The sequence below is a fragment of the Trichoderma camerunense genome, assembly GCF_050948025.1.
Source record: "Trichoderma camerunense strain CBS 138272 chromosome Unknown V8C40scaffold_1, whole genome shotgun sequence".
In the NCBI taxonomy this organism is placed as follows: Eukaryota; Fungi; Ascomycota; class Sordariomycetes; order Hypocreales; family Hypocreaceae; genus Trichoderma; species Trichoderma camerunense.
This window is the reverse complement of record NW_028145369.1, coordinates 322,900-342,201: the sequence shown is the minus strand read 5'-3', so window position 1 is coordinate 342,201 and position 19,302 is coordinate 322,900. Positions and strand designations below refer to the sequence as shown.

Genomic DNA, 19,302 nt, shown 5'->3' with positions numbered 1-19,302 from the left:
GAAGCAAACAAGGAACTTTTACCCAAAAATAGATGTTTGATGTTTAGGCCAAGAATGATGTGCTATTTTTATATGCATTTATTTTTTTATTCAAGATAATTTTTTTACCATCTGATGTGCTACAGCTAATAGCACAACCTTGTGACTACCTACTAACCATTGAACTCACTCCCCTCGAGTCTCTTTCTAACATCTAGTTAATGAGATGTTTGCCTACAGCTATCTATCTGGCCCCCTTCTATCCCACACACCAACACCATACATAGGTAATTCACAAGGGTGATCAAGAATGGCAAAAAAATACTGTTTTACGAGAGAAGCAAAAAGAAGGCTCACGCTTCATCGCCACTATGCTCATCAGCAAAGATGGCCTTGACAAGCTGCTTCTTGTTGATCTTGCCCATGGCGTTGCGCGGGATGCTCTCGACCACCTTCATGACCTGCGGGATCTTGTAGTTGGCGAGGCGGCTCTTGAGGGCGCGGCGCATCTCCAGGGCCGACCACTTCTCCGCGACGGAGCGGTCGAGGACGACGACGGCGCCGACCTTGTGGCCCCAGGAGCCGCTGGGCACGGCGACGACGGCTGCCTCGGCGACCTGCGGCAGGGAGAGGAGCTCGCGCTCGACCTCGAGGGCGCTGACCTTTTCGCCGCCCGTCTTGATGATGTCGGCGGACTTGCGGCCCTGGATGAAGTACAGGGGGCCTTGGGCCCAGGGCTGGGCGGCGGTGTTGAGGCCGGCGGTCGGGACGGGGCGGCGGACGGCGACGTCGCCCGTCTTGAACCAGGCGCCGTTGCCGTCCAGGTCGGGAGCCGTAAACTCCTTTTCGGTGGCGGCTGGGTTGCGCCAGTACTCCTTGAAGATGGTGGGACCGCGGAGCTGGATCTCGCCGGAGCGCTCGCGGCCTTGGGCGTCGAGTTCCTCACCGGGCAGGATGACTTCTGCGGTGTCGACGTCGACGAGGCGGGCTTGGACGGAGGGCAGGGGCCAGCCGACAGAAGCGTCGACACGGTCAGCGAAGGATAGGCCGCAGGAGAGCGCCATACCGACTTCGGTCATGCCGTAGCGCTCCAGGAGGACATTGCCGTTGCTGAGGGATGCCCAGGCCGTTTTGATGGGGGTGGGAAGGGCGGCCGATCCAGAGATGTTGATGCGCATGTTGGAGGGGGAGACGGCCTGGCGAGCGGCATCCTGGATGGGAGGGGGCAGGGACTTGTGGCTATTGAGGAGACGGCTATAGATGGTTGGGACCGCGGTGAAGAAGGTGACTTTGGGCTTAGAAGAAGACTTTGAGGCAGCGTCACCGTTGGTGGTGATGCCGTTGCCGTTGCCGTTGGTGGTCTCGGATGAGGGGAGATACGGGGCGGCAAGGCGATTCCAGACGGCATCGGCGTTGAATGGGAACATAAACTCGATGGATGACCCGGCAAGCAGAGGCGTCAAGATGGCGTTGACGACGCCATGGATGTGGTGGAGGGGGAGAAGATGGAGGAGGTGATCCGCAGGAGAGTATTCCCAAGCTTCATGGAGAGAGCGGGCCTGGGCGGTTAAGACAGACTGGGGGAGCAGGACGCCTTTCTGGAGAAAGATTCTTAGAACGAGGAGAACGAGGGATAGAATGGAGAGTTGTGCTCAGGCGTTTCTTACCGGCTTGTTAGTCGTCCCCGACGTGTAGAGCATGAGACCAGCCTGTCCCGGGTTGGCGTCGTCTTCCAAGGGAACATTCTCCCCCGTTACAGCCGCACTTTCGGCATGCTTGGGTAGCTCCACGTGGGATGGCTTGGACGTTAAATCTGCAGCCAAGACCTGCTGGGCCTTGGAGGCAAACTTGGGCGAGGACACGAGCAACGAGGCCTCGCTGTGGTTCAGGACATACTCCAGCTCGGGAATGGGAAAGGCGGGAGACAGAGGTACGGCTATTGAGCGGGCGGCCAGAATGGCCAGGAGGGTGACTGTTTGATGTCTCCCGCGGAAGAGAACGCGGGGGACATGGTATCAGCGAGTTGTGTCCTCGTATACCAGGTACATGAACAACACACATCAAGATTCTTAATCTATTAATGTGTGTGTATTTTAAAGGGCTCGCTCACCTACGTAGTCGTAGCTATTCTCTACCAGAAGGGCCACCCTCTCGCCGTCCAGGTCGTCGTCAGTGCTTTTACCACGAGCCTCGAGCAGCCGGGCCCTCGCTCGGCGCACGTCGCCAAGCAGCTGGCCGTAGGTGAAACGGCGGCCAGACAAGGAGTGGACTACGGCGAGGGCATCGGGATCGTGCCGAGCCACGGCTTCGAAGATGGCCAGACGAGGCAAGGTGGCAGACGTCGACGCCATCCTCATGCTGATGCTAGTGGCTGCTGCAGCTGAGGAGGAGAGAGAGAAGAGCGAGGCAGACAAGAGGGAGTGGGAAGAGGATGCAGGCGTGGCCCCGCAGCGACGGCATGGAAGCAGAGAAGAGGGGCCATGCGAGCGAAGCCGGGAGGCCAAGGCGAGACGCCGCAGGGCTGGTGAGGCCGAGAAGACGATCATTGATGTGATTGGGATGGAATGAGGGGGGAGGGGAGGGGGGAAGGGAAGAGAGGATAGCCGGACCAGGCAAGGCAGGTGGATAAGCAGGGACTTGGTGATGAATGCTTTGGTGTATCTGCCGGTTAGTTGACAGTGGTATGGAATCAATGGATCCAACACTGGTTGTAATGACTGTGACTGTGACTAGGACTGGATAGAGGCGAGACTAGAGACTGAGACTCAGACTTAGACTCAGAGAGGCTGGAGGCCGGCAAAGAACAAGCTTGAAGCAGAGATGCAGCAGCAAGAGGGGTAGAGCGTCGAGTCTCGAGACAGGGGGGTGGCCATGCGTCTGCGGCCTCGTTTCCGACCTTGTCGTGCTGCGCGTGCGAGTCAAGCAGCGTCCGGAACGAACCAGCGATCGGGCCAGTGCTGATGCGATGCTGGTGGTTGTTGGTGAAAGGATCAATGGCGTTGCGTTGCTCCAAGGGTTCAATCCAAGGGTTTGCACGAGGCAGAAGGATGGAACGTGGAATCGATTTTGGCGGCTCGACTCGCGATTAGCCAGCGCTGACTAGGGAGCCAGATGTAGCGGCCGGGGCTCGCATCCGGGTCGGCACAGTTTCTGGGCCGCATGCTGGACGAGCCGCCGGAAGATCGGGCCCTGGGCGCCGTGGCCGGGGGGTTGTTGTGGCGAGTTGCTGGCTGCTGTGCGGCTTGCCCAGCGCTGTGCGTTTAGCGCTGTTTCAGCGGCCGAGTCCGCTAACAGCAAAGACGGGCTGGATTCACTACAGTAGACGTCACGTTCCGACTGGCCATGTTCAGATCCAATAGCATCCATTTGATCAATCCATTTACATGTGCTCATGTCTACATGCACCTTGCGGTCAAGCCATATCTTCAAGTAGGGGTTGCACAACACAACGCACAGCAGCAGTCTGGACTCTGTGTGTGTTGCACAAAGCCACGGGATCAAACGATTGCGATTTGGTCAAATGGCCGCACGCTTCCTGACCTCAACTGTGTTAGTGTTAGTGCCAGCAGGCTAGCAGGGACCGACGAAAAAGCAAATAGGCGGGAGAAATATCACAAAAAGGCGGAGAGGAAATAAGCAGAGGCCTTTTGCTTCCTTGGCCCCGTCCCCCATACGGTCCATACCCGAGCCAGAGAAAAGGCTGAGAAAAAAAAAAGGTCAAGGTGCAGAGTGAGCGGGGACCGCCACTTTCTGGTTGAGAGCAGGGGTGTTGCAAGGCAATAGGGCGGTCACTGAAAAAGAGGAGGCGTGAGAAGCATGGGCCAACCAGCATCCCGACTTTTGCCAGAAGATCTGCTGTCAGTCACGTTAGGTTCGGCGATGGGTTTAGGTAGTTTAGCGACCCGGCCGGCTGGAGACTGGACTGGCGGCGAGCGGGAGGAGGGAGTTGATCTTGAATCACGGTGTGTGCAAAGTGACACGGGTTGGGTTACATGGAGACGAGATGAGATGAGATGGCCTTGGACACAAGACACAGACAGTGGGAAACGGTACTATTTGATTCATCTTACTCTCTCCGAGACGCCTAAAAACTCGTCCCGTTGGCATGTAAGGGAGAGAGAGTGAAGAGCGCACAGAGAAAAAAAAATTGCTTCCTCACATGCACAGACATGATATCCGATCCATTTAGCTGCAGGCGGACGGCGTAGTATTACTTACTCCCTACAAGGTACGAGTACTGCCAGGTACCTGCAATTCCCAATTCCATCCCATGCCATGGCTGCACTGGCAGAACAAAACACAAGATGACCTGTAACACCGCCTGCCTTGCAGGTCGGCACGGGTACATGTACGAGTATTACATGTAGGTGCTCCCAGAGTGAGGCTGCTGCAGCAACTGGTAAGGTACTTGCAGATACCTCCTGAGCATCAGCATGGCAATTTTGATCTTCTCCCCAACATCTCTCCATGCCGCCTCTCCACCGCGCTCGCGTGGTTGCACCGCCAGAAGGGCCCCCTTGACGGGCTCGCATACAAGCACAGGCACTACTGCGTACTACTTTATACTGCCTGTTGACTAGATGCTACCTCATCACATCACGGCTCGATCGAGACGGTGGACACGAGCTAAAAAGGGCGGTCTCCCATCCCGACCAGGTGGGTGGTGCGTGGCACCCGGACTGGCCCAATTGCCGGGCGAGGACACGCAGCAAGCAAAGCAAGCAGCCCTGCAGGCAGAGACCCCCCCTTGCCGATACTGGCCATGGACGGCTGAAGGAAGTCTTACAGGTGCCCGGACTAGAGAGCACGAGGAAGAGGAGGTGAAGAAGCAGGCAAAAAGGAGACAACGAAATGACTTAGTGACGAAAGCATTCTTGGTAGTCGGGCGTTTACGGCATACTAGTTACCTACCATGGTGGCTTTTGGCGTCCTTTGTTTCATTTTACCGAGTATTACAAGCACTATCAAAGAAAGGTAGAGCATCATGGATGTTTGGATCAACGCCGTCTCCCTGTCTTGTCGACGAGACCGACTGACTGGTGATGTGATGATGGCGGGATTAGGCATTGGTGCTTGTGCCGACTCCTGACTCCCGCCTGCTGCTACATACATCTGTCACGACTCCGTACCTCGTACAGCTCCCTGCTTCTAGCCGTGGCCTCCAAGCACAAGCACTGTCGTTTGGTCGACCACTTGGGACCAAGACTGCAAAATGCAAGCAGCAGCATTTGGTCCTCCACAACGAGCATCAAAGGTCAAGCAGTGGCGCAACTAGCTTCGCACCATCTCGTTGACGGTCCAATTTTAGAACCAGTCCAGTCAAGTACCTATGGATATCAACGAATAACACGTCGTACAGCAAGACAACGGGAGAATAAGAAAAAAAAAAGGCGACCAGAGAAAGAAGAAAAGAAAAAAAAGAGACAACAAAGGCCCCCCCATCCCATGCACCCATTCGGCCGTGTGCTGGGGGCGTGTGGGAATCCTTCCTGCGATGCCCCTTTCTCGGCCCCCCTGGCTGGTGCAACCACTTGCAACTTGGAATATGCAAAGCTGGAACCACGCCCAGCGTCCAGGAACCCGCCGCTTTTTTCCCTCGTCACCGCTCCATGGTTCCCGGGGCCTGTCGACGCCGTGATTGGATCGCCGCCACTCTGGAGGAGTCATGCATGGCGCACTGGTTCTCACCGACTTCACCGAATTTCACTTTGTTTGCCATGATTTAATAGTAGCTGGCCGCTGCTCTTTTCCGTCTGCCAGCCCGGCTCAAGACGCCTTATTTTCTTCTCTCCCATCTCTCTTCTCACTCTCACTCTCCATCTCACGCCTCCTTGCCTCTTTTTTTACAGGCCAATTCTCTGCTGCCTTTTGCCTCCATCGTCCGGCTGTTGCTTGATTTTGCCCACTGTCAAAAAAATCTCGATTCTGCCGGCTCATAGCCCGCGACCGCCTCTTACCAGCCAACTTCACACCAAGTCTCGTGATTTCCGTCTGGCGCACAGGGACCGCCAGCAGAGCCGCAACCAGCTCCACTAACAACGACAATCTTTTTTTCTCCTCTTCCTTCCAGAATCATGTATCGGCGATACGCTCTCGGCTTCTCCAACGTGAGCCGTCAACTTTCCACCATGAGCTCAACTTCGGCAACTCCTCTGGAAGACGCAATCCGCGCCAAGGTTCGTGGATGTTAATTTATTTTATTTAAGCACCATATTATTTGCGTATGCTAACACTTTTGCTATAGCTGACCGCGGCTCTGAGCCCGATCACGCTGGAGATCTACAATGACTCGCACCTCCACTCTCACCACAAGGCCATGCAGGGCGTCACTTCCAAGGAAACGCACTTTCGGTATGTGCCCATGCACTAGCACCAAATCGCATTCCGTTGTTTCTGGCCTTACTAACGCCAATCCCAGTCTTGTCATCATCTCTGACTCGTTCGCTGCCAAGATGCAGCCTGCAAGACATCGAATGATCTACGCTCTGCTGCGGGATGAAATGGCCCAGGAGGGAGGCATCCACGCTCTCCAGTTGAGGACCCTGACCCCCGACGAGGAGAAGCGTCAGCAAAAGAAGAAGGCCGCCGAAGCAGCAGCCAAGGAGGCGGCCAAGGAGACCGAAAAGGCCGAGTCCAAGACGGAGCCGACAGAAGCTTAGATGCAGCGCTGGGAGTTTTGAATTTCGAATCAAACTCCTTATGCGAGGTACTTGATTTGCTCGCATCGCATCGACGATTCTACGACTGTCCCCGCCACGGCCCGATATCGCAATGGTCCCAGGTGGATACTACCGCGTTGTATCAACGCAACGATTTTAATGCTTGCACGACGCGCCATGAAACACTTCTCTAAACCATTTTCTTTGCTTCCTCCATTATCCGCCATTTCGATTTTCAGACGCCAGGCATCAGTCAGCAAACGGAATAAAAAAAGATGAAAACCTCTCACAGGGCTATTGGTGGCCATGTCATTTGCTTTTACCATACACATTTTGCATTCGGCATTTCAGAGACTACAAGAAAAAAAACGACTACAGAAAAAAAAAACTTGAATTACTGGCGTTAAAATATTCGCTGTGGTTTTGAAATATTTATTTATTTTACCTTTCTGGAACGAGACGGATTAGATGGTTCGCTAGTACTCCTCAGGGAGTCGGTTGTTTTGTTTCTCTCACTTTATTACTTTTTTTTTACTTCTTCTCTTCTTCTACTTTTCTTCATCACGGCCTTCTTTCTTATTGTTGAAAGTAGACGGGTTTTATCGGGGTAACAGATACGCGATATGTCCCGATGTTTTTATTTTATTTTTTTCCTTTATCAGTTTCTGAACATGTTACCCATGCATAACGCTGTCCCAGACCAAAATAGACCAGAACCAGATTCCTTTATGAAAATCAATACAAGGAAACAAAGATAGACATAATTGCTTCTTTTCTCGTATCCCCTTCCCAGTGCTAATTTGAGGGTATCATTCATCGTTAGGCCATTCTCAGTGATAACTTCAGGGTATCATTCATCATTAGGGGCATGTTCCCGAGTTCATTTAAATATTTATAAACGCCCAATATATCGCTCCGGTTATCCAACCTTGCCTTGTCATTATTTTCTTGACCCAACGCTTTGCATAATATACGTTTACATCATTAACCAATTCACTTCTCCTCATGCCCGTAATTCCACCTTTTCCTCCCGATTCAATAACTAATTCTCGACGCCACCACCGAGAAAGCTCGTCGATGAGGAAGAGGCCATCTTCCGGAAATGCTCCTTCATCCGCGCCCGCTCCTCGGTCGATCGCTTACGCAGCTTCGGAATCGCTCGGCGACTGGAGCTAGGCACGGAGCGGCCTCTGGGGACTAGCTTCCCGGCGTGGTCGGTTGAGCGGGGGGAGGATCTGGGGTTGGTAGACTTGGTCCGCTTGGTTGTTGATAAAGCGGGAGCTGTGGAGGGAGGAGCAACTGGGATAGGGGGAATGGGTACCGGGGGAATAGGTACCGGGGCGGGTTGATGGCGTCTGGGGGAATGTCGTTGAGGTAATGTTAGCTCTCTGTGCGGCTGTAATTGCGGTTGTGGCTGTGGTTCTGATCGTGGCTCTGGCCGACGTCTTGATTGAGGTTGAGGCTCATGTGTGTGTGGTCGTGACCGGGATCGCGACTGTTGTCCCGATGTTGATTGTAGTACAAGTGGAAGGGCAGGGAAGTCAAAGTCATCGCTCCCTAGCTCAGGGGACAAAGGCCGAGGAGGTGGTGGTGGTGCTGCTCGTGATGGTGCTGGCAAGGATGGTGGTTTTCTCGTGGGCGGAGGGAGTTGTGGTTCAACTCGGCTCTCTTCCGTCGCGGTGATATCCATTGCATTGTCGCTGTCCAAATCCACGACACGCCTCTTACGTTGACGCCGATGCTCGGGCTCAGGCTCAGGCACAGGCACACATTCCGGTTCTGGCTCCGGCTCCGGCTCTTGTTCTTCTTCCAGTTCCATTTCTACCCCTTGTTCTGGCTGTGGTTCTGATATTGGACTCTCACTTGCCTCTTTAGAGGCATGAAGTATGGCTCTAACCCTAGCAGCATCCTCGGGATATGCGTTCAGAACAGCGCCAATGTTTCCTGAATTTATACACATGCGGTTGAAGAGGATAGGGCCTTTTAGCATATTGAACCATTGGACAGCGGGGAGTGGCTCCTGGCCAGGGCCCGCGTTCTGGACATATGTCAAAAAGCCGCTTGACCAGGCCCGGATGAAATCATCATACAAATACTCGCGTATTGCCCTATCTTCTTGAAGCATTTCTAGATAGACGCAAGCCTGAATGAAGGATAATAGGTTGCCCGAATGAACTGTGATGTAGTCGGGGTACGTAGAGGTAAAAGCGCTATAGGGTTCCGCGTGGTAACTTATAAACGCATTCATTCCTGCGGCCTGTATCCGATGTAGCTGCTGCATGGGAGTCTGGCGGTGAGGAGAGATATCTCGACTACGGATACCATCACGTTGCCCAGTCGTCCTATTCTGAGGGGTAATATGTTTGACGGGGAAGTTGTGCGGTGGAGGAGTAGGAGGCGGCGGAGATGGCGAGCTCTGGGGTCTACCGCCACGGTAAGGGGCTGAGTTACTCGAGCTCAGAGAAGCCGAATTGGGGACATTTTCCTCGGGAAGTGCTCGCGTGGAAGGCATGCGCTTGAGAGGGCCCTGGTTCGTCGAACGCACAGTGACTTTTGGGCTATCCTCACTAAATTCAATCGGCTTCATTCGTCGTGACCGACCGTGAGCTGGATCAACTGGCAACACCGACGACTTTGGATCTTCAGACGAAGTACAAGCAGTAGAAGCAACCCGTGGCTGCGCGCATGTAGGCGTATTTGTAGTGGTGACCATACTTGTAACTAAGCTTGCGGGCTCCTGAGATGCCACTGTCAGATGCATCCGTGTAGCTGCGGGGTTAATTGGAGCCTCGCGATTTATTGGGGCCTCGCGGCTTTCCTCCTGAGCTTGTGGGAGCTCCATCTCGAGATCCTCGGGCTCGCTGTCACTTGAAGAAGGGCTAGGACTCGGTGTACCATGGAAGAGCGGCGGCTGGGTGAGTGGTGCAGGCACCGGACTTGAGGGTGTCTCGTCAATGGGTGAACCGGCATCGGACATCTCATCGTCCTGCTGGGCTCTAGATTTCGCTGGAGACTGCGACCATGGTATCGGAACTCCCGGCGAAGACGGAGGTGCACTGTCTGATCTCGCTGGTGATGAGCCGGGGGAATATCCATTCTGCCCGTCACGGTCATTGGTGGCGGGAGTAGGGTCAGGGTTTTCCTTGTCTTTAGGGTTCTCCTTCTCATTGTCGTCCTTGAGGCGAATAAAGGCTTCTTTCAGCGTTTTTAAAACGTGGCTCGGGACAGTTGCCAATCCGTGCGGCTCGTCTCTTTGGTCAACAGCCCACGGGTTTTCTAGCTCCAGCAGCGTCCTCTGGTCCTTGGGGATGTTGCTCAGGCTCCGGCGGCCCATCAGCTTGGCGACATCGTGGGTTGGCGAGGTCGTGACAGACATTGACGATGAATCCGGCGGCTGGTCGGGATTCATCTCATGCGCCGGCGGTGCATTTGCACCTCGTCAGCAGCAGCAACAGAAGAGAGCTGAGCTGGGTGACTGTTGAGCAGTGCCGAGTCCCGCCAAACGAAGCTCAACAATGGCAGATTCGTCAGGCAATCCGAGGCAGTTCGTTGGGCGCTGACAGGGCTTCCGATCCCATGACTCGAATGTCAAACACCATGCAAGCGAGCGGGACGTCGCAAAACGCGGTCCAGGAATTTTTTCTGGAGTTGAGGATTCAGATCGCGTCTTGGGAGTGGGGGTTCGCAGGGTGCTGGATTGGAAGATACAGAGCACGGGAACAGGCACTCGTACTAAATATACGGGGGATGTACGGGCGGCCTTAGCGCATGGCTGTTGCATGACAAGTACTCTGGTACAAACGTTCCAGACCGCGACACCGCCGCCACCGCCTCTGCCGCTGGTGCTGCTGCTGCTGGTGGAAGTACCCGGATACCTGGCCGAGGACCGGTATCAGGTAGCAGCAGGTACCTTGTCGACGGGAGCCACGAGGATGATAACGAGCTTCCAAGAGGTGCTTAGGCTTTAGCAGTGACATTATCAAATCCGCAGTACTAAGCACTCGACGGGCAAAATATTGGATCGTTGCGCAGCTCTGCTCTCTAATCTCGAATAGGCGGTACTAGCAACATCGTCGGGCATCTGCCAAATCGGGCGGTGCCTCGTTGCCTCCCAACCACTGACGACATCTGGAGCCCCTCGCCAACTGCTTCTGCCTGCATTTCATCTGCACGCACCGCATCTTGAGCCTCTGCTTTTCTGTCTCGCATATTCTCACCTGCAGCCCGCCTACATACAGCACCCATCCTGCTTGTGCCTGTGCTTGTGCTTGTACCTCCCAGGCGGCTGATAGCTCGCAGAGTACTTGCACATCCCGCACTGACGTAGGTACGGCGGCGGCATCAGCAGCTCCCCGCGGCCTGCATCACAAACGCTCGGGTTGTGACAAAGCAAGCTCAAGTTCCAAGTTGTTGCCCCAAGCCTTCCGAAGCGCTGCCCTCGAGACCTCGACAGCTTCTCTTCGTTGTTTCTCCTACACCACCATGCCAGCAACGTTTCGGATGCGCCTTCGCTTGGAAATAGACGCCTGAGCGACGGCCTGGTGTTTACATACCTTTCGTGCCCTCTCCCTTCCATGCCCGTGTCGTTGCACCACACCTACATAGCATAGAGCAAGGCATCCAGATCGCATCTGGCGTAGGCGACTTGTGACTTGCACAGCTCTCGTCTTGTTGGCCATATCCCACCATGGCAACCAATATATCCATCTCGAAGCCCCTCGACGGCTCCTCCTTCTCCGGCTCCCTCATCTCTCCTACAAACTCGCGAGACCGCCGTGACTCCATCAACTCTGTCTCTGTGAGCTCCACCTTCGAAAAGGAACAGATGGCACAGGCCCTCGACCAGATACATACCGCGGCCAGCCGAACCGACTCACTCACTCTTTTCAACGAATCTTTTGCCCCTCCTCCGGTAATCGTCCCAGATACGGAGAGTCGCGGGACAGTACAGCAAGGTCTAAGCGGTCTCTACAGCCGACTTCGAGTAGCGGTTGGTGCGGCTAGCTCGTCCAAGGCGGCGCAGCGAGAGGACGACGCAGAGAAGCTGGAAAATCTAACTAGAAAGGCATCTACGGGTGGTGAGGGACATCGGTCGAAGCCCTCTATATCTTCCTTGAACCGCGCCGAAACAGGGGCGACAATATCCAGCACATCGTCTCAGCCAGCACCACCTGATGTTTCTTCTCCCACAACTTCTATCGGTCCTACGGATGGCCGGCCGCAAATGCCCGCTACATCCAAGTCTGGAAGCATCAGCTTGATCGGCAGCTCCAAATCTCATCCATCTAGTCGGCAGAGCCTTCCGACAAACGCCACAAGCGATGTGACCGCCGCCGAGCCCACCATCACTTCCGCGAGAAAACGAGAGCCAAGCCGTGGTTCTGCTCATACTGAAGACAGCGCGGCTCAGAGTTCACGTCGAGGAAGCACCGGCAGACCAGGCTTTCAGACCCGCCTCTCGCCCGTCGATTCACCAGAAGGCAGTGTTCCTTCGGGGTCGCAAGGAGACGAGAGTGTTTCCAGCGTTGGAGGGGCAAGCGGCGACGCTCCATTAAGTCCAGTCAAGGGAAAAGCTCCCCTGATGTCGCCGCTGCAAACACTTCACTCGCGAAGTCCCTCTGCCGCATCGTCTCTGCTGTCCCCCGATAATATCGGACGAAAGCCCGCCGTCATTGATCGTATTAGCCATTCAAATCACGTTAGATACGCTTCACGAGACTCGTCTATTGACCGTGGAACGGCTGAAGCTAGCCCTATTAGCACAAATGCTCACAATTCAGTCCATCATAATTCTTTCTCTCAAGAATCCAACCCCCAGCGCTCGAGATCCGGTGATGTCCGCATCCCCGGCACCACCGCGAGCCACGGCCACCAAGGGGCATCAGACCAGATGAATGCTCAGCTAGACAGAATGCGCAGGCAGATATTAAGCAAGGAGTTTTGGATGAAGGACGAAACAGTAAAAGAGTGTTTCCTTTGTCAATCTCAATTCACAGCGTTCCGCAGGAAGCACCACTGCCGAACGTGCGGCTTCATCTTCGATTCGAAGTGTACCATTGTCATTCCAGGTGACAAATTCGGCCTTCCCGGCTCTCTTAGAGTTTGCAAACGCTGTCTTGATGTCATCACTCGACGATTTGATGCAAGTGCCTCTGAGGATTCTGGAGATGAGCAGTCCTTTCTACCGAGAATATTTGGCACGGAGGATCCTAGGAAATCAACGGTAGCTTTTGCACAGCACCACAAGGAACCAGAAGTGATCGAGGGCTCGGAGACTTCAAGACCAGTAACTACGCCAATGATGACGATACAGGCCGCCCGTCGAGTCAAAGAGTCCAACCCCAATTCATCTGTTCTGGAGATTGGTGCTCCACAGCTGAGCCGACCAAGCTCGTCTCGCTCCCTCAAGTCTCTTTCCTCTGGTCGACCGCAGTCATCTGCCGGCCACAAGAGGCATCATTCAAAGCATGGATTGTTAGGGAGAATCAAGCCGGATCAGGCTCCGTTTCGAAAGGGTATTCAGGAAGAAAATGCCAGACGAACAAAGTTCCCAGCTTTCCATGATGACAACATCATCGATCCGGAGTTGGCAGATTTCATGTCGGATGACTCTAGCGGAGACGAGCAGCAGGTCGGCAGTATTTTTGCGACCCTCGCGTCGGCTGAGATACCTTCCACGAGCTTTGACCCTGACAAGTCAAATCTTTCGGCACTCATGAATACATCCAAGAAGCAGCAACACCACCGCCATAGAGGCGGCGAAAAGAGCGTCAGCGGAATGAGCCACTTTAGCCGAAGTGGATTTGGGCTCGATGAAATGGCACCTGGCTTTTCTAGCCATCGTAGGACAAACCGACGCCGCAACCTCAGCAATGTCAGCGGGAGCGTTCATCATTTTGGATCCCCACGTCCTAAATCCGTTTACAAGGGACCATCAGCATCGTCAGAGCTGTTGTTTCCCGTGGATAACTCCATTCACCCAAGCCACAGCGGGACCCAGCTGACCAGAAGCAACTCCCTACAGAAACGCAAGGCGGCCAAAACCAAGCTAAATGAATCCAGCCTGAAGCATGTCGATAAGCTCCTCTATCAACTCCTGCGTGATGCCGATATACCTAATCCCGGGGCATGGCAAAAGGCGCTGGTCCCCATCCTCTTACAAGCCACTGATGATGTATCCCCTGACGTTGCGAATGGCGAATCCATGGATATTCGGACTTATGTGAAGCTCAAGAGAATTCCGGGAGGAAAACCTGGCGACACATCCTACATCTCTGGCATAGTCTTCACCAAGAATCTTGCATTGAAAAGCATGCCACGCAAAATCACAAACCCTAGGATTCTACTTGTCGGGTTTCCGATTGAATACCAGAGACACCAGCAGCAATTTATGAGCTTGGAGCCGGTCATTGCTCAAGAGAAAGAATTTTTGAGAATCGTTGTCAACAGGATCGCGCAGCTTAAACCTCAAGTTCTGCTTGCCGAGAAGACTATTTCTGGCTTGGCTTTGCAGTACCTCTCCGAAGCCAATATTTCGGTAGCCTTCAATGTCAAGCGATCAGTGATTGCAGCCGTCGCCCGATGTACCGAGACGAAGATCATTGAGTCTCTTGACATGTTAGAAGCTCAAGTCGGGAGGTGCAGTGCCTTTGAGGTCAGGACCTTTGTGAACAATGACTACCCAGGCCGAAAGAAGTCTTACATCTTTCTTTCCGGGTGTCGACCCGAGCTCGGCTGTACCATTACACTTCGAGGAGCTAGCGATGCTCTCCTTGCTAAAATGAAATACATCACCGACTTCATGGTCTACGTCGTTTACAATCTCAAACTTGAATCCAGTCTTTTGCGGGATGAGTCCGTCGAGCCTCCTGAGGCCAACGACTCGACGTCGATGTCGAATTCCTTCCAAGCATTGAATGAAAGCATCCGGTCACTGAACTCGGTTGGTCATACAAACAACAGCGGTGGCAGAACCGGCCCCATTGTTGTGGTCAACCAGCCATCGAGCGAGAGCGAGCCGCCCTCACAGCTGACGATGGATAGCTCAAGCTTCGGAGGCACAGACGAAGCTTTGTCACAGCCTCCATTGGACCAGATGCTTTCTGAACCACCTAGGCTGCTATCGCTACATGAATCTCACACCCATGACTCCACATTCAGTCAGGTTCCAGACGACGTGCCCATGCCGACATTCTATAGCGACATGGTGGCCAAATATGAAACCAAGATTCTCTCGGTGTCGCCATATGTGCGGTTCACTCAGCCGTACCTTCTTATGAAAGCTCGCGAGCAAGAAAGGCGCCTGTTCTATCTCAAACGCTTGAGGGACCAGGACATGATTGAGGAAGACTTGGAAAAGAGTGGCCCTCCAAATTTTCAGCTTATCAAACCTGAAATGGTCGAAGAGCTTGGCCAGAAGGCGCCTCGTCAAATTATGGAAATTCTCCACGCGGTGCATGACGCCGAATACGACAAGGCTCTTTATAATTACCAGACTCAAACTCGCCAGTGGGAGACGTATATCCAGGGCAACTTGGACTTGTTTGACCCTTACTCTCACCAAAATATAATCATACTGTATTCCGTCATCTGCACCGAAACGAAAATTCCCTGTACGGAGCCCAGCTTAGTCGGCATCAACTTTTACGATGAGCAGCGCGAAGATAGCAGCATGGATCCAGACTGTACCCTCGGCCAGTATATCGAATACCTGGTAAACAGCAAAGATGAAATATGCGACTCCAACGGATGCGACCGCAAAATGGCTCAGCATCATCGTACTTTTGTCCATGACCAGTTCCGGATCACGGTGTTTGTGGAGCATCTCCCGAACGCCCCTCCTAGGTCACCAGAACTGGGCGATGGAATTTCCATGTGGAGTTATTGCAAGATCTGTCAGAAGGATTCGGAGGAGATAGCAATGTCTGAGACTACTTTCAAGTACTCCTTTGGAAAGTATCTGGAACTCTTGTACTGGGGACGCGGCCTACGCATGAAGGATGCCATGGAATGCCCCCACGACCATCAAAAAGACCATGTTCGTTACTTCAGTCTAAACGATTCTCGTGTTCGGATTCACTGGGACCCAATCGATCTCCTGGAAATTGTTGTACCGCGGGCGCGATTGACGTGGAAAGTGAGCAATGACCTTAGGCTCAAGAATGACATTTTTGGAAAGATGGATGAGCGCTGGGCAAAATTCATGGCCTCCGTGATTGCCCGGCTCGAAAGCATTAGGATCGATAGTGTCCTCCCTGAAAAGGCTGAGTCTTGCAAAGCAGAGCTGGACCGACTGAAGCAAAAGGCCAAGGAAGAGGAAGCCCTTATGATCCAACGCTTGCAAGAGATTTACGTCAATTCCAAGTACTATGAGGTTGTCCCGTTCAACATCATTGTTCGAGAAATGTTGGAGACGGCTAGCGAATGGGATCAAGTCTTTGCTACGTTTGAGGCAGACTTCTTGGGAGATAAAGACATGCGACAACTCACAATGTTGCAGCTGAAGAAGATTTTCACCGACAACGAGTCCAAGGAATCCCTTGGCTCCAATGAAGGAACAGGATCTGCCGGGGACAGCGAAGAGCGCCCATCTCAAACCTTTTCCGAGGCAGAGGAGAAGTCTACACAACCGACAGATTTCACTGACAACAGCATGGAAGCAAGTGCCACTTCTTCAAAGCTTGCCGGAGAAAAGATTGATGTTGAAGGTGACGGTCCACTGCAGACAATAACGCAAGACGCCATGGAGCAGGTTCAGCCATTAGATTTGGCCAGCACGGCCCCTGTTGTGATTCAAGATTCCCAAACCGCTGTTGGCAATGAGGATGCTAAAACTGCTCCTGCTGCAACAACTCCGCCAGATGCGGTGCCAGCATCACCACCCGTCAGAATGGCTCGAAGTCCCACAAACTCTTCAATCTCTGGGCGGTCTCTCAGCGAAAGGATTGACGCAAGCGCATTGAAAAAATCTGCCCAGCCAAGACCATCGCAGGATTCCAATGAGAGACCCGCCGATATGGAAACACCAAGACAGGTCTCGGAACAAGGCGTTCGACGAAAGTCTACCACCAGCACATCGCCACCAGTGACTAGAGCTGCATCACAGCCATCCCGGACATTGGCTAGGTTACAGTCTCTGGGCAAATCGTCTGGCTCTTCCGAGTCAGTGGCAAAGGTGCCAGACAATTCAGATCAGCAGTCAGAAATCTCCACCAAATCGGAGAAAAAACTGTCTGAGCGACTCGGTCTAAGCGTGTTGAAAAATCGAGGCAAAATAGCCGGATCGAGCATTCCACGTCTTGTCCCTAAGAAGAAGGAATCAAAAGTTACTACTTTAGCTAAGCACTTTGAACAGCTCAGCAGGGAGTTCAGCAGGGAGTTTGAGAAGGAGCGCATCCGAGACCGTAAGAAGCGTGCGGCTAGTATGCGAAACCCTCGTCCTATGCTTCCCAAGACATCGACGCAGGCAATTGTACAAGTATACGACAACGTCAATGAAGCATTTGACGAGCCAGCTGTAACAAGCGAACAAAGTACAGAGCAGGACATCGAATCGCAGTCCCAGTCGCAGGATACGTCCTCAGTTCCTCTAGGAGGCAAGCGAGAAGAATTACCCAAGCCAGGGTCGCAGACGGAACCACCAACTCCTAGCGAACCGCCCCTGCCATCAGATGGTCAAGTCCGATGGGATGATGATAGCGTCAACGTGAACACAAGCCAGGGTCTTTCGGACGACGAGGGCGGTACTAGTGACGCTGAGCCCTCAGTATCCGACGAATTTATGCCCGACATCAAAGAAATGGCCGACTCTAACGCGGAAATTCCACTTGAGCTTCCAAAGCATGAAAAAATGAGCTTGATGAAGTACCTGACCAACTTTTGGGCCGAGCGATCAGCAAGCGGGTGGCCTGCGTTAGAATACCCTGTCAATGCCACTGACCACATCTTTGTGGACTCGGATATTATTGTGCGAGAAGACGAGCCGAGCTCGGTTATTGCGTTGGCTCTCAACAGCGATGACTACAAAGAGAAGCTGGCCAACATCCGGCGAGATGCACACCAGACTATGCTCCGAGAAACAGATATTCCAGATGAAATTGCGGATGACAATGTGGAGAGCAATGTAGACGGAAATTTCGATGGTGATGTCGAAGACTTCAACATTGGTCCCAAATCGGCCCCAGTATCAGACAGCGCAGATTGGGCCGCTGATGAAACAGAGCTGGAGAAGAGTCTGCTCCGATCCACTGGCACGCACCTCAAGTATCAATTCAAAGAAGGTGCCGCGGTCATGACTTGCAAGATTTTTTACGCAGAGCAATTCGATGCTCTTCGACGAAAGTGTGGTGTTTCTGAGCGTATTGTGGAGTCGTTGTCACGGTGCCTCCAGTGGGATTCAAAGGGTGGTAAAACAAAATCCGTCTTTCTGAAGACTCTGGATGATCGACTTGTCTTGAAGGTAAGGAAAACCAGGATCTTGGGTGACGAGAGGTTTTCATGTTCCGCTAACCAATATTTGCATACAGTCACTTTCGACAATCGAGACATCAGCATTCTTGCGATTTGCGCCAGGATACTTTAGCATCATGGCCGAGGCACTGTTCCATGACTTGCCCTCTGTAATCGCAAAGATGATGGGATTTTTCCAAGTCGTCATTAAAAACCCAGTGACTGGAACAGACATCAAGTTGGACCTGCTGGTTACAGAGAATTTGTTCTACGACCGATCTCCAACGAGAATCTTTGACCTGAAGGGCTCGATGCGCAACCGCAAAATCAATGCAACCGGCGAGCAGAACGAAGTCCTTTTGGACGAAAACATGGTGGAGTACATTTATGAATCTCCCTTGTTTGCGCGCGAACACTCCAAGAAGCTCCTGAGGGCGTCGGTTTGGAACGATACGTTGTTCCTGGCGCGACAGAACGTAATGGACTACTCTTTGATGATTGCAGTCGACGAGAGAAGAAAAGAACTAGTCGTCGGCATCATTGATTGCATCAGAACATATACGTGGGACAAGAAGCTTGAAAGTTGGATCAAGGATCGCGGTTTCGCGGGTGGTGGTCGGAATAGACCGACTGTGACGAGTCCGAAGGAATACAAGTCTCGATTCAGAGAGGCCATGGCAAGGTAAGTCTCATTTTACATCTTTCGAGTAGCATACTCTGTGTTGTTTGTTAGTTCCTGCGGGCTAATCACACCACAGATACATCTTGCAAGCTCCCAACTGCTGGCACCTGTTCAACAAGCCTCAGTATAACATGCTATATGGTCGAGCACGATTTGAGGACCAAGAGGCTTGAGAGAATTGCCTTGGAACACAAGAAAGAAGAGAATAACAGAGTTTACACTGAACAGTTCGCTGGGGTATGCAACAGCCCCTTGGCGGATTCTCCTTATCATGGCGTTGGCGTATTGGCATCCAGGCTCGCCCCATTGCGTTTCTTTTACAGAATTGGTCGAAGAGTTGTCCACGCTTATTCTTGCATGTGTTGGGGGGGATGATATTTAACTGAAGCAACAGCGAGATACCCTAAATGTTATATGACGGAGTTTAAAGTTGGCTTAGAAAGACGAAATTGCAAAAGGTTTTTGTTCAAGCCGTGTAATTTTCCTTGGAAATAGCTTAATTTCAAGAATTCATTTTTTTTCTGGTCTATAATG

The 19,302-nt window shown here is 52.9% G+C and overlaps 4 protein-coding genes across 4 annotated transcripts; 2 read left to right on the top strand and 2 right to left on the bottom strand.

Annotated features, from left to right (window-relative positions):
• Positions 1-47: 47 nt before the first annotated feature.
• Positions 48-3,006, bottom strand: V8C40DRAFT_228929 (acetyl-CoA synthetase-like protein). Its single transcript, XM_083212380.1, has 3 exons — positions 2,090-3,006; positions 1,647-1,951; positions 48-1,577 (listed from the first exon to the last, which is right to left on the bottom strand). The coding sequence occupies exons 1-3, from the start codon at positions 2,523-2,525 to the stop codon at positions 333-335; spliced, it is 1,986 nt and encodes a 661-aa protein (XP_083078677.1). The 5' UTR covers positions 2,526-3,006; the 3' UTR covers positions 48-332.
• Positions 3,007-5,994: 2,988 nt separating this feature from the next.
• On the top strand, positions 5,995-7,000 carry V8C40DRAFT_2030 (bola protein). Its single transcript, XM_083212005.1, has 3 exons — positions 5,995-6,155; positions 6,224-6,330; positions 6,398-7,000. The coding sequence occupies exons 1-3, from the start codon at positions 6,054-6,056 to the stop codon at positions 6,636-6,638; spliced, it is 450 nt and encodes a 149-aa protein (XP_083078676.1). The 5' UTR covers positions 5,995-6,053; the 3' UTR covers positions 6,639-7,000.
• Positions 7,001-7,420: 420 nt separating this feature from the next.
• Positions 7,421-10,322, bottom strand: V8C40DRAFT_228924 (uncharacterized protein). Its single transcript, XM_083212379.1, has one exon. It carries the CDS (start codon positions 10,045-10,047, stop codon positions 7,681-7,683), a length of 2,367 nt encoding a protein of 788 aa, XP_083078675.1. The 5' UTR covers positions 10,048-10,322; the 3' UTR covers positions 7,421-7,680.
• Positions 10,323-10,631: 309 nt separating this feature from the next.
• V8C40DRAFT_228923 (1-phosphatidylinositol-3-phosphate 5-kinase) lies at positions 10,632-19,300 on the top strand. Its single transcript, XM_083212378.1, has 3 exons — positions 10,632-18,096; positions 18,164-18,768; positions 18,845-19,300. Exons 1-3 carry the CDS (start codon positions 11,326-11,328, stop codon positions 18,939-18,941), a joined length of 7,473 nt encoding a protein of 2,490 aa, XP_083078674.1. The 5' UTR covers positions 10,632-11,325; the 3' UTR covers positions 18,942-19,300.
• Positions 19,301-19,302: the final 2 nt, after the last annotated feature.